Here is a 14,397-nt window from a genome sequence, read left to right on the forward strand (position 1 = left end):
AGGGCAGCTCCAAGCATCCCGGGGTGTTCATTTTAGCCACATGTCCACTTAGCACCAGCCGACTCATCGATTAATCGAATGAAAGAAACAAAGATGTCATCGGCCATTTGAACAACTGAATAATTCTTTCCTTCGATTGATCGGCGAATACACCGAGTGTGTTTTGTTTATTGAAACTTTATCTGGAGATCATAGACAAATACGCCAAGAAAAAACAGTTTCAAGTGCTGCTTGTTCTGATTCTTCAGTGTGATTTGCTTCTGCTTTAGTTTTCATTATTATGATGCTTATTTCTGGATATTAAGGATTTAATATTTTCACATCATTATTTTTATTTATTATTAAAGCATTCTCATACCTACTATTGCATTTGAATCTGGACAGTCTTCATAAACAACTTGAAAATGATATTGTGATATTGATATGATATTGTTGAACTTGAAATGTTATTGTACATGCTACAGAAGGATAGCGAGCTTGAAAGACTTTAAACTATGAAAGTTATAAGTAATTTTAACACCTTAAACTGCCAAATAAAAACATTTACTTCTGGTTCTAATTGGGACCTTCAGATCATGTAAGTGTAATTAATCTCCCATAGAAACAATATTCAGAGTTAAACAGCATATTGGAGGCATCAGATTCAGTTAACTGACTGCAGAAATAGTGGAGACACTGTAAAGAGTAATAACTGTGCTCCTCCCCGTGTCTGTCAGAAGTCCTGCAGGACAAAAAAAAAAAAGAAGAGACCTCGCTGCAGCAGGTATCTACTGCTGCATTGGCTGGGGAGAGTGCAGAGCTGCAAACTAAAGGACAGTGATACGCACACATGCTCTGCTCCTGGCAGCAATGCTGCAATGAAAAGATGTTGCATTCAAAGAAATCTGACCAAGGATCATGCCCATCAGTACTCTGCCTATATCCAATCACTGAAAACGCTTAGTGGTGAAAATGCGGTGTATTTGAAAAACTGTAGTCTGTGTCGTTCTGTGTCACCTTGTGTGCTCAGCTGAAGTTTGACTGCAGAGCTTCCTAGCTGACAAAAAGTGATCTGCCCCCCAGTGGAAGGATTTGGAATAATAGAGGAGCAACTTAAAAGCGAGCTTCCTGGGATTTGTATTTTCTGCAGAAAGGCAGTGATGAGAAGACAACAGCAGACAAACACCAGCTCAGAGTTTTTAGTTTTATTTAAGGTTCATTTTTCCAGACCTGCAGAGGACAGTTCACTTCCTTTAAGCGCCTCAAATTTGTCGTTTTGTTTATTTTTTCCTTGCAACATCATGTTAAAACCCATTGTATGACTGTGTTGGTTTCTCCTGGATGACTTTGTTCATTTTGTGAATACTGTTAAATAGAGAACAGCAGTGGGGGGAGGATGGGGATCAGAGAGACAGAGCAAGATCGAGAGAGAAGAGAGCGGTAGAGAGCGCGAACACAGATCAGAATTAAGACTTCAAAAAGAAAAAAAGGTGGTGGTCAGAGAGGTTGATTTCAAATCCTAAAGGCTCCCTAAATCACTACTACAGTACTTGGTATTGTCTTGCGGCACCTTCCTTTGTGACACATGATCAGATACAGTTGTCAAAGTCATGTACAATATTGCATATTTTTCAGCAGTCCTGATGCTCTCCTTCCTATCGCTCAAGCTTCTCTCTCTCTCATCTGTCCATTTTAAGGCCTCGTTTAAGCCCTCGTGGGTCAAACAAAGGGACCTGTTAACCCCTTTATTACCCTCGTTAGTATTCGACATATCCTCATCCATCTAGTCATTGTCCTTACTAAGTGGTGGCTGTCCATGTTAGGGCTAGCTATTGTAGGTACCACACAGTGGCACTGTGAGTCTAACCCTAGTGCTCAGGATGTGTGCCACGATCTCCCAAAGCCCTGGCTCCCTGCGGTTAGGCGATGCTCTATCCTCTGATACAGAGGTTCAGCAAAATTTTCCCTCCAGCAGGACGGGGCCAATGGGAGTTCCCCTCGACTAAAGAGAATGTGAGCCAAGTGGCCTCTCAAAGCAGGCCATTTGTGTCCTTACCTAACAGGGAGCCCATGCATAGCCTGTGCCCTCAACTCCCCCGTCTCATCTGCATTTTGACCTTTACTAACCAATTCTTAGCTTCTTTTTTTGTTTTTGAGGTTTCGTTTTATTTATTCACTTTTGAACCCACTCAACAAAAAGCTAAGACCAACCCCTCTTCTCTCCAGCCCCCTTCAGACATGCGCTTCTTTTTGTTAATCTTACACATCAGCTAAACGTCTAGATGGTCACTTTTTCTGTATTTCAATCACCGTCTTGTACGGCTGGACCTGACGGCATTTACAAATCAATTTGAAGTTTGATTGCAAACAGGCATGTTGGTGGATAGGCACGCACACGATGATGATTCACTAGGAGGCGGCTCTAAACAGCAATTACATGTACACAATGATAATTTATCTAATCGACTCCTTTTCTCATTCACAATGTGATTACTACAATCTTCTTTGATGTGATTTGCCTATTTCCAAAGACAGATCTGTCTCGATGCCTGTGTGTAAGAAGCAGGGTACGGTAGGAGAAGCAAAGCAGCAAGTCTTTTCTTTTTTTTGTCTCCCTTCCCTTATTTATCTGAATAAACATAAATATAAAAGTGACTCAAGTCAGAATGACAACTCCCTTTGAACGAGGTGATGTCACGAATCCCATGTCTGAAAAGGGCTTCCCTCTATCATCTCTCCTTATTCTCGACACAACTGTAAGAATTAACCGTTTCACAGACTCCTGTTAAACTGGGGAGGATGAGGGTCTTTGGGGCAAAGCTTCAAAGAGCAGATTCACAGCTTGGTTCATTCCTCGAAAACTAATCAAGACTTCAACTTTCAAAAACACAAATGCTGTTCATGCTTAATTATTAGTTACTTTTAAAATAAAAAGACCTCACATCAGCTAATTTGTTTATTTGCCAGTTTGTGGAGTTAACTCTCATGTCACCACTGGGTGCTCGATCCTATATTGATTCTTGTGCTCTCCGTTAACAGTAAGCTACATAATGAATCCCATGTTACACCCAGAACTAGGTCTAAGGAGTGGTGAATGCAGCAGACAAAAAGGTACTGATAACTTGTGTGCCACAAACAAAAACAAAATAAAATGCCTTCAGAGTGGACAAAAAGGAAGGATGAAGAGAAAAAAGATGAAAGCATGTTTGTTACTTTGTTAATTTTTCATACTCTGCAGATTGGTGTGTATTGCATTGGGAGGGGGAGGGGGGAGGGTACAAGATGAGTGGGTATAAAGTGGTAGTGGGGCAATGGATGGGTGTCTGCTGTAGTCTATGTTCAGTGGCGGTCCACAGCAGCACTCTGTAGCAGCTCTGTGGAGGGCTGTCCTGGGGGTCTGAAGGCGGTCTGGAAGCCTGGGGGAGGGGAGTGGAACTGACTGGCGGGATTGGCTGTGGGAGGGGGAAGGTAGGGAGCCCAGCCGGCGGCGGCTCTGTGGTGAAGAGGGATGTGGGCATCGAGGAGGCTGCTGTGGAGGGGCTGGGGAGTGGGCATCGCTGAGCTGGCAGGGCCGTCCATCTCTGTGAGCGCCTGCAGGGATTTAAGCCAGTGTGGTGGGTTATCGTCCTGGAGGCAGTCTAAACTGTTGCCGGCTGAGGCTGGGATGCCTGCGGGGAGTTATGGAGAGGGAGGACAAGAGATGAGTGATGGCAAAAAAAACACCACAACACAAATCTGACATAAAGACAATGATTTTTGGGATTTTTGTGATCAGCTGCTTTGTTGAAACATTTAGAGTAGTGCTGTCATTGATGACTTTACTCATCATTTCTATTCGATATAACAATATATTGCTTATATGACACATCAAAATGGAAAAGTTATGCAACTTCATTTGAAAGGCTTTTCTTAATCATGTAGTTAAGACACTAAATCAGTTTAAAAAACACTTTAAAATGTTTTTTGTCTTTTCTGTTATCAGTCATAATAGCTGGCACACATTTACGCTTTATGCTAAAAAAATGAAACTCTTCATACTTTCTTCATTTTGTCATCCAAAGCTGTAAAAATTTCAGAACTCCAGGGTTAGTCTTGTGTGAGCTTGTCGCTCACGCTCCTCCCTCTGCTCAAAAATGTCATAAATGACCACATTGTGCCAGTTGTTTTTACCCACTTCTATGATAGTTAAAAAAGGAGGAAGCATTTTGATGCCTGTAAAATATTTATGGTGCCCTTTCCTTGCTATTATTCTGCTAAATACGCTGATGGAATTTCCCAGGATATGTTTGACATTCAAATCAAACGTCATACCAAACTACTCATCCTCACTACCAGACCAGATGGAAAATGACTGCTTACAATTATGACTTGGCGAAAGATAATAACTTGATTTCCATTACCACAAAAGACAAAACAAAAAAAGAATCGAATAACTCATCCATGATTTGTATATACCCAGTTTTAAACTTGCTTAAACGTGTCAGCCTTTATCATGTTAAATATTAAATATCAAGTAATTTCACTAATAGTGCTGATGTTTTTACAGACCAATCTTTTAGGACTAAACAATAATTTCAAACAAACAAAAGCCCAAACCAGTTATTTTGGATTTTTGCTTCATAAAAGATGTGAAATGTTGCTGTGAACTAATTGCCAACCTGTAATAATAGCGGGGTCCATCCAACTGCCTGTGCCGTCCCAGCTCAGGCTGTGCGACATGCCTGCAGGTCCAGCTGGCCCACCAATGTGGTTAACACTGTTGGAGGATGAGGAGGAGGAAGAGGACGAGGAATTTGGGAGGCCCCCAAAGTTGATATTAATGTTGGGCAGAAGAGCCCTGAGACCATCCTGCCACTCTTTCACATTTAAGCCGTCTATAGAGCTGCTGTTTTCTACAAGAGAGAAGTAAACAGACATGTCAGCTCCTCAGGCGTTTTTGTGTTTAAGTACAAAACTGCATCTGCCAGCAAAAAAAAAAAATCAATACATGCTAATCAAAACAAGTATCATAATGCCATGCCGCAGCACACATGTGCTGTGAAATTAAATAGCTTGTTGATTGTCTGTTTTAACATGCACTACTGCAATGTGACACAGAAAGGTGCCAAAGTGACCCACGGGTCTGGTACCTGAGATGGGGATCCCTCCCAGCCCTGTGTTGTGCTGAGGCGGCAGATTCAGGTCCAGAAAATTACTGTGTGAGGCAGCACTGGCTGAGTGGTTCAAGTGTGTGAGGTTATTCCGTGTGGGCACGCCCAACCAGGGGTGTCTGGCAGCTGGCTGCTGCTGACTGGCCTGGCTGTTGTGAGTGCTGGGGAAACTGAAGGAGCTGTAGATGGTTCTGTGGTGCTGTGGGACACGTGGGAGGCCACTGGGGAAGTGATGGGAAGCGCTGGGGTTAGGGTTGGAGGGTGGCAGGCTGGGTCCATGGTTGCTCCCCTGGGTGAGGGGCCCTGGGGATGAAGGGCTCTGATCCTGTACTGACAACTCCTTCTCTATCAGGTCGGCCAAAGCCTTGCGAGTCACATCGAAAGGATCAAAGCCCAGGTCGTCATCCTGCTGTTTGCTGGACGAGCCAAAGCCAAAGGCCGCCTGCCAGTCTGTGGAGGACGACACTGGTATTGTGTCTGAAGGGAGAGAAAACACAGAGGTTATAGGAGACGCAAAACTTCGACTACCTGATAAACTTAGATGATAAAGATTACACCTGCAATAGTTTTGAAATTTCCTTACATGCAAATTAAACAAACTTCCCCTTTTTATTATAATCTTATACGTTTGAGCTTGAATAGGTATTAGATACATTAAAATTTAAGTGCAACTTGTGCCTAAGCATTTTCTGCTTATCATTTACATTACCGGCATTAGTTATATTGGCTCAATGTTTAGAAAACGGAACATTTTTCAACAGAAAATTCAGAATACAGCAGATAGAAGTAATCTAAATGTTTGACAGCTAGATTAAACATGGTGTTATTCTACCTGATGTGAAGAGGCTCTGTGGTTCAGGGGTCATAGGCCAGTCGGAACTGCCGCGAGGGGAGCTGGGGAAGGGTGGCAGACCAGCAGGGAGGGGGTTTGGATGTCTGAAGTTACTGTTGTCTGAAAAGAGTGACTGGGACTCAGCTGCAGCACCCTCAAAGGGCGAACGGGCTGTGATGTCTGACATGCTGATGGGCACTACCAGGCTGGGCTTAGTTAAACCCGGGGGAGGGGAGGGCGAGTCACTTGTGGGTATCTTTATTAAAAAAGAAAAAAAAAAAAAAACAAGAAAGAAGAAAATGTTTGTGAAGTTGTCCTTATTACTGCTGATTCATACTCAGATTTATATTCAAACAAAAGAACCACAGAGGTTGGTTAATGCTATATTACCTGTTGTAAAGTCTCGCCATTTACCATGCCGATAGACTCTGGAGGTTTGTCACTGGGACTGCAGGTAGAAAATTTATATATAGACAGAAAAAAAAAAAAAAAGGTCATTGCAAAATAAATACACAATTGCTTTATTCAATAACATGCAAGTCCTTTTCCGGAGGAAAAACCCATGTACCTGTTACTGTCACAGTTAGAGGAAAAGGGGGACAAGGCAGTACGCTGGCCTGGACCTAGCTCTGTTTCTAGCCCATCTGAAGTAATAGCTTCTTGGTCTAGATAGTCTAGCAGTGGAGGGGACTTGCGGTCTTCTGAAAGCCCGTTGGACAGTTTGTTATGCCCTGACAGCGTCGGCCACCCATCTTTACCATTGCTACTGTTGGTTCTGTTACAAAGCAGGACAGAAATTAGCCTCCGCTGCACTGTGAGTAAATAATAAAAATACAACAAATCTAAATATTAATAAAAACCAACCTCTGTGTGGAGTTGGATTTACTCTTTGACTTTTCTGTTCCACAAGCTGGAGGTTGTAGAAAGCTAGGGTTAATTTTATAGAGGTCTTGGAGGAGTTTTTGCTCATACTCTTGATGTTTTCCTGCCTGAAGAAACAACATAACATGGGTCAAAAAGGTGCTTTAAACCACAACTGACTCTCATTGTGGGAAGAGGAAAAAAAAAAGTGTACCTGCATCTCCTCTTTAGTAAAGCTAGCTGCTTCATCCCCCAACTCATGTAGGTACATACAATCAGGTTTGGGACACTGCATACTTTTGAGGAAGTAACTGCAGTATTTTGTTGTGCCTAAAGAAGCCTGCAAAAGAAAGAAATAGAAGAAGAAGAAAATTTTACATAGAAATTCATACTAATTCTTTTCAAAGAATTCTTTATCTTCTCTGTGTAATCTACATTGTTTACAATGACGTTTGTGTTAAATAGCTAGAAGCAGAAAAGAAAATGAAGAATAAAATGACTAATTTTTGTGCACTTTAAAAGACTACTAAAATCACTAAAAATTAACAAAGATTTTTGGGTCAACTTCTCACCTTGAGTGTTCTGCCATCAACAACCACATTGTTCACACACTGTATTGCTCTTAGAGCATCTTCAGAGCGGATGTAAGTAACATAAGCGCTGGCACTAGGCCCCTAAAAAACAAAACAGGTAAATAAACATGCCATTGATGCGGTTGCATACTTTTATGAGCTCACTGTAGCTATGAAAGAGGATTTTCATTATTAAATTGCCGTTTTAACCTAATCCACCCTCCTCACCTGTGAACCTGCGTAAGATGTGCTATTGTTGATGACCACTTTATGGATTTTCCCAAACCTCCCAAAATACTCCGGCCGTTTTAGGACCTGTGGGTAAAACACAGCAACACTTGTGACAAAGTGCTGGAGATACTGAGCTCTTTCAAACTGAATATTCAACAGAATCACGAATCACGAGGAAGCTGCAGGTAAAAACATTTAAATATACATAAAGATCATTCTCCAACAAAGTACATTTAAACTTCACTGCATCTGTCAAGCCCAAATCTACAGTGACACAGCCACTTCCTTAGCTGCATCAAACTGAATACCATAAGTTTCAACGCTCCTGTCACAGGTAGCTGAAGTGTAATGTCAGCATTACACTCACCTCTGGGTCAGCGAGTCGCTGCGAGAGCCCCACCACAAACACCAGATTTCTCTGGACCACTCTGACACTGGCCAGATGCTTGCGGTTTTCTGTCACCTTTTGCTTCTTCTCATTCTGTTTCTGCTTCTTTTCATTCTTTATCCTTTGGATCTCCTCCTGTGACAGAGGCTTGTACACAGCAGGGTCCTCTGGATAAGGCTACACAAAAACACAAAGAACTGCGTTACAAACAGAAATATCTCCCATTCAAAGGAAAAAAAATTACTAATTTAAGGCATGGTTACACACAAGCTACACCTGTGTAATTCTAATTACATGATGTCTCCTCCAACAAGACTGCTGAGCCAGACAAATCATCCTCCTGTTTAATGAGCTTAATGGCATCTACATCCATTTCACCTTTCTGCATGCGGGGCAGAGGCCGTTCTCATCTGTACGGATGCGGTGCCAACAGAAGCGGCAGATCTGGTAGCCACAGGTGCAGGGGAAGAAGTTGACGTCATCAATCTCCAGCGGCTCCATGCACAGTGGGCACTCCATGGGGTCGTCCTTCATTTCAGGGCTGTGGGACATCCTATGGCGCAGCAAGGCTGAGTACTGAAGCGGATCACAGAGCACAGGGCTACCAAAACATAAATGCAGAGTATAAGAGCTCCACTCAGAACTGACTAAATATAGCAAGCAATATATTTACAATTTATTTAGAATGACTGAACTTGTTGTCAGTGCAGATGCTTAACAGCAGAAAGGTATAGCAGTTTCAATTGAACTTCCAACGTGACAATATATCAGTGAACATGCCAAAATACTTTTAATTGCATTTTTAAATGCAATTTTTTGAATGCCAAAACAGTTACTTAAGATCACCCAGCATTTTAAAACAACGTTTTTTAATCAAATGACAGCACAAAGTAGAGAAGCACCACTATAATAGCTAAACATCAGTATCAGCCTAGTTGATTACCTGGAGATTTTTAAAACAATCTGGTCAAGATTTTTTGCTTCTTTTGTAAAAAAAAAAGAAAGAAAAAAAGACAAAAAAGGGGGGGAGGTATAAATGAAAACAACAACACACCCACCCCTATCGGCATCAGCTATAGGCCAAACTGTTATTTCAAACATTGTATCAGCTCAGGATTTCAGTGCTTCCCGAGTAATACAGCTGAAAATCATTGTGCTACACACAGAGCTGTAATATTTAAGTGATACATCAAAGATTAAGAAAAAGGTGTCAACAATTGACACATTTGTGTCTCAATACTATTTCAAACGGTCCTAAATTAATATATCCGACCGTTTTCGTTAGTCCTCAATAACAGTTAAATATATCTGAGTGTGCTACATCGCGCAAAGAGAAACACTCATCGGTAACACCTCTACAGATGACCACGAAAAGGCTTGAATAATAACGGGTCATTCTGGCCTCCACAGATGGAAGATTTGTTGCATTCTGTTGAGGTCTTTTCATTGGGCGGCACTGGTTTTTCTAGCTAGGTCTAAAATAAGCCAAATGGGTGTACGTACCAACCCAATCCTTAAAAAAACAGAACTAATGGTCGCAAAGTGATAATGCGGATGTTGTGGTATCTTTCTTGGGCTGACACGTCATGGTCGACGTTAAAGACAAATACAATAAAATAGGTTTATTTAGGAATGAATCGCCTGTTGTTGGCATTTAAACACCAGCCTGTTTTCTACGTGACAACACCGCTGCCAGCAGACGAGCCCATCGAGAGCTCGATAAAAACCTAAAAGACTATAGACATCCAATGCCGGGCAGCATTTTCGCAAATAACCCTACACGTACACGGCTATCGCCGTTTTGCATTTTCACTCGCAGACATCCCCACTAAAGTCGTGAACAAATCGTGTTGGCCAAGCTGGTAACTTTAGCTGCTTAGTCTCCTGGATCGTACGTTATGACAGATGTTATTTGACTAACCACGGGCTAAGCTAACATTAGCCGCGAACTGGCAAAAGACGCCGGTCTGATTGAGACCAAGTATTCCGTGACAACTGCGATGTTAATCACAAATATAATGCATGTGGACATGAGACGTTCCCCAATATTGACGTTCGTAGTTTAAAAAAAACGTATGACATAACGTTATGGTGCCCCCCTATATAAAAAGTGACAGCTTGCTTAAGCTAACCCGTAGTTAGCAGGCTACATTATCAGAGTGTACGAGGGTTTGGAGTTGAGCTGACGACGAGGCCTTACATAAGCTAACACTGAACAGGGAACAAGTTGTTGGCACTATAAACAACTGTCATTGCTCAAACGACATTAAGATTAGCTGGGCAGAAATTCATGAAGAGTGAGAAAACTTTACAGTCAGTCAGTAAAATCGCAACAGACATAATTGCCCTTCATTTATTGAGGCAGAATGGAAGCTGGCTAGCTCAGCTAGCAGCTTGGTTAGCGTTACTTACCCTGTCCGTATTTAGCTTAGGATTCCTCTCCAAGGGAGTCACACTAAATTGGGCGGGGACTGCGAGCCAATGTATCTGAAATGTCAAAATATCTATAGAGGGTTACGTAAGATACCAGTAGTTGTGTTGTTCTGTTGTAATTAAAAGGCTATAAAGATGTTTTGCCCCTTTCTTTTCTTGGTATTGTGGAGACAATTTACGCTCAAACCACCATCTTAGCTAGCATTATAGTTGGGAGGAGGGAGTGGGGCAAGTATTCAGTGCCACTGAGTCTGCGCAGATGGGCTGATGCTTTCAGGGAGATGTAGTTTTTACATTTTCCCATCGTTCCATTACGTTCAAGAGGAATGTAGTTCCCACTGCAACGCACTTACGAAGAAATTCTGTTCGCCATTATTTTCTAAATTCTAAATTCATTACTATGTTAGTTATATTCAACTTTTTACATATCATTCCTTTGCACTACACTTAGATTTTGTGTTATTTTTCGCCATTATTTTATTTTCTACACTATTTTATCTTTAGCTCCTTATGTGTACTTTTCATCTATCTATCTATCTATCTATCTATCTATCTAGCTATCTGTCTGTCTGTCTGTCTGTCTATCTATCTATCTATCTATCTATCTATCTATCTGTGTCTTCTTTTGCACTGAGATAATTGCAACTCAATTTCGTTGTTCAATGTTTGTTTCACTCCTACAATGTCATTAAAGATTCTGATTCTGATTATTTAAGCTTTTTTTTTTTTAACAGATTTTATTCAATAAATAGTTGCGGTGACACAAAAATATAAAGGAATATCTTACCCATCCAATATTATAGAATCTTGTTTTTATATGTTATTGTGTAAGCATAATAAAAACATAAATAGAAAATATTTATACAAAAACACTGGTTCATAATAACTTGCTTTCCGTCTGATCCTTAATGTAATGTTTTTATAGATTCTTTTGTATTTAGTGCCTTTCACAAAATCATCATAGTAATTATTCAACTGCAAGCCACTGACTGTCTCATTCTTTAGAAATCAAAGCACCAGAATGCCCTTGAATTCATAATTTTTTATAATCTGTTTATTGAACTTGGTTATCATATGGCTGTATAAAATTAACAAAGCTGCTTGACATATTTTGCAAGATACAATTATTACAGAACATTAATAATCAAGGAAAATTAGAATTCAATAATTTTTCTTTTGTTCTTTATAGTTTCCTCGGTCACAATACACACAGTTTCCATAAGAATATTACAAAGCTAACACAATTTTTTATTATTTTTTAATCAATCCACACAAGGCTTGGTTTGGGCCAGGTCTGAGTGTGGACTTTGTTGGGGTTTACAGCATCTAAAGTGAGCATTGGAGCGATGGGGTGCGGGGATGCCAGAGATGTCCTTGCAGCCAAGAGTCCCATCCGAACACAGCTGTCTGTGTCTTTCCCCAGGACAATCCCTGCCATTAAGGCACCTGCAAGACTGGAAACAAAGGGGAGATGAGAGTCTTTTGTTTGAGTGTTTCACCATCATTTTGTGACTCAGTGAAAGAATGCCAGTGAGATGGGGAGAGAAAGAGGTCATAGAAATTGAAAAGTGGATAAAACTGCAGCAGAAGAAACAAAGGAAATGATAGTCAAATAAGAACAAGATGGATGAAGTAGGTCAAGCAAATTTTTAGCACCTATCTCCAGCTCCCGACACATTCATTATCTCCTCTGGGGTCACAGCAAGTGCTGGGTAGTGGAGACCACAAAGCTGCCTCTTCTGCAAACAGAAGCAGGAAAAAAGCCATTTTTACCACTACTGTCAGAGCAAATCGTTACAGGCTGGCATGAAGACCATCCTTACCCTCTTCTGTTTTCTTGGCTGCAAGTTCACTGTGCCTTCATCATACTCTCCACACAGCAACACGCCATTAGCCCCTAGAGTCACCACCAGGCAGTGAAGATGTTCCAGAAGAGGGCGCGAGAGAGCCACAGCAACACTGAGCGTCTCGTCGAGTGTGCTCGGCAGCACTGCCGCAATACAAAACCACATCCTCAGCTTCCGTCAGAGTATTTGCATTTTTGACAAGAGCTCTAACATCAATAGCAGAGGGTGTGAATTTGTTTTTTGATGCCTTTCGCTGATAAAAGAGGAGTAACATAGTTTACCTTCAGGTGTTTTGACACCCAGTGTTTTATTCATGGTGCACAGCTCTGCCAGGTTTGGAGATGAATAGGACAAAGACTTCCAGGCATTTGAAAGGAAAGGCTTACAAGCCTTTTCTGAGTCGGTCGGTTCATACCAAACTGCGATACACATGGAAATCTTAGTGTTACAATCAATAAAAGCACATTTTTGAGATTTTTTAGAATCATGTCTTTCCATTGGTTACCATTTATGTTGCGCTTTTCAGCAAAACAACAAACATAGTTGATGGTTGAGGTGGGAATGTTACCATCCAGACACACGAGTGTGGCTGATGAAAGTTGCGTCTTGAATTGTGACACCTACAAAAAATTATTCAGTGACAGAATATTGAAATGGTAAGTACAGCGTATTTAGCATTTTGTAAAACCAGAGGTTCTTCACAGGGGCTCAGGGAAAACAATGGCAAAATGTAAATCAATCATTTCATAAATTTAATAAATCAGTCAGCAAATTGAGAAAATATAACTGTCCAAAACTGTACAAAACCCAAATACACCAACCAAGCATTTTATTAGGTACATCTTGCTACGGGGTTGGGCCCATCTGCCCTCAGAACTGCCTTAATTCGTAAATTCAACAGCTGATGAGAAGCTTTTGCTTCTCCACATCACAAAGGTGCTCTATTGGACTGAGAACTGGTGACTGTGGAGGTCATTTGAGTAGAGTGAATTCACTGTCATGTTCAAGAAACCAGTTTGAGATCATTTGAGCTTTGTGACACGGCGTGGCGACCTGCTGGAAGAAGCTGAGAAAATATCTTAGCAGCCTGAGCCATTGATACAAGGCATGATCATTCAGTGGTTTGATGTTGCTTATTTCAAATGCTGGCCCCAAATCACCACCAGAAATCAAGACTTATCAGACCAAGCAATGTTTTTCCAATCTCCTGCTGTCCAATTTAAGTGAGCCTGTGCAAACGTTAGCTTCAGTTTCCTGTTCTTAGCTGATAGGACTGGAGCCTGGTGTGGTCATCTGCTGCTCCATACTATTCAGAGATGCTCTTCTGCATACATTGGCTGTAACCACTGATTATTTGTGTTACTATAGCCTTTGTGACCCACACAAATATGTGGTCAAAATTGTGAATCAAGTCTTGTTAAATATGTAGGCAATCATGGATGCTTCACTTTGTTTACTGGTATGATAAGGTTCAAGAAGTCCTCCAAGTTTTGTATTGCAAATGCATGCATATCACTTTGGACAGTAGATGGCAGTAGAGTACCTTAGGACTGAGTTGTGCACATAGTTCTGGCAAGACTGACCAGGTCAACTGCAGCGTGTTTCCTCTGTACTATTTCTCCTGTTTTACAGGGCAGTAATGTGCTCAGCCAAGTATACAGTTCCTGTATATACAGTTTCTGTATACTTGGGTAACTTTGCCTCTGTTGCAAGTGTTTTTGTGTACCATGTCTGTAAAACGTTCTTAGTTGGGTAGGTCATCTTAAAATTTATGTTTTAATCATGTCAGAAGCTAGCTTGTCTGAAAACATATAAAGCCAGAAAGCTATGAGTACTGCCACCACAAATGTTAGCAAGTACATAAGAAATGAATGTGGAGTTCTTCCATAATAAGACACAAACACAGTGCAGTTCTGTTTTCGTCTTAATAAATGTCCTTACCTTTAGATCCTTTATCATATGTAATTTTTTTTAAAATTTGTGTACTGTGGTCTCTCGTTTATCGCGGGAGTTACGTTCTAAAAATAACCGGCAATAGGTGAAATTTGTTTTGCCTAATGCGCCTTATAATCCGGTGTGCCTTATACTTCTACCTTACTTTAGC

General features: G+C 41.1%; 2 protein-coding genes across 3 annotated transcripts in view; both read right to left on the reverse strand.

The window, feature by feature from the left end:
- Positions 1 to 1,169: 1,169 nt before the first annotated feature.
- On the reverse strand, positions 1,170 to 10,674 carry cnot4a (CCR4-NOT transcription complex, subunit 4a). 2 transcript variants are annotated; one of them, XM_005728130.1, is made up of 13 exons: positions 10,426 to 10,674; positions 8,392 to 8,614; positions 7,993 to 8,190; positions 7,623 to 7,709; positions 7,395 to 7,496; positions 7,037 to 7,162; positions 6,826 to 6,950; positions 6,530 to 6,736; positions 6,352 to 6,409; positions 5,962 to 6,217; positions 5,109 to 5,606; positions 4,638 to 4,871; positions 1,170 to 3,647 (listed from the first exon to the last, which is right to left on the reverse strand). In XM_005728130.1, exons 2-13 carry the CDS (start codon positions 8,563 to 8,565, stop codon positions 3,319 to 3,321), a joined length of 2,394 nt encoding a protein of 797 aa, XP_005728187.1. In that variant the 5' UTR covers positions 8,566 to 8,614; positions 10,426 to 10,674; the 3' UTR covers positions 1,170 to 3,318. The 2 variants fall into 2 exon arrangements, with proteins under 2 accessions (XP_005728187.1, XP_005728188.1); XM_005728131.1 differs by lacking the exon at positions 10,426 to 10,674 and adding an exon at positions 8,957 to 8,976.
- An 827-nt stretch (positions 10,675 to 11,501) lies between these two features.
- The window catches only part of LOC102212975 (pseudouridine-metabolizing bifunctional protein C1861.05), a 17,822-nt gene continuing 14,926 nt past the window's right edge, over positions 11,502 to 14,397 (reverse strand). The window contains exons 15-19 of the mRNA XM_005728132.1: positions 12,799 to 12,913; positions 12,575 to 12,712; positions 12,270 to 12,436; positions 12,103 to 12,185; positions 11,502 to 11,900 (exon numbers count right to left, since the gene is read on the reverse strand). Of these exons, the coding sequence (XP_005728189.1) occupies positions 11,705 to 11,900; positions 12,103 to 12,185; positions 12,270 to 12,436; positions 12,575 to 12,712; positions 12,799 to 12,913 (699 nt within the window). The 3' untranslated portion in view covers positions 11,502 to 11,704. The remainder of the gene's footprint in view (positions 11,901 to 12,102; positions 12,186 to 12,269; positions 12,437 to 12,574; positions 12,713 to 12,798; positions 12,914 to 14,397) is intronic.

The sequence above is a fragment of the Pundamilia nyererei genome, unplaced genomic scaffold (genome assembly GCF_000239375.1).
Source record: "Pundamilia nyererei isolate P.nyererei 1_Seehausen unplaced genomic scaffold, PunNye1.0 scaffold00027, whole genome shotgun sequence".
Lineage (NCBI taxonomy): Eukaryota > Metazoa > Chordata > Actinopteri > Cichliformes > Cichlidae > Pundamilia > Pundamilia nyererei.

Bases quoted from the DNA above. Each gene is read 5' to 3' on its own strand.
- cnot4a (XM_005728130.1), bottom strand. From the start codon at position 8,565: ATGTCCCACAGCCCTGAAATGAAGGACGACCCCATGGAGTGCCCACTG. The intron at 8,191-8,391 runs GTGAAATGGATG...GTTTTTGTGTAG, and splicing joins TCTGCCCCGCATGCAGAAAG to CCTTATCCAGAGGACCCTGC. The intron at 3,648-4,637 runs GTTGGCAATTAG...AACTCCCCGCAG, and splicing joins GGACCCCGCTATTATTACAG to GCATCCCAGCCTCAGCCGGC.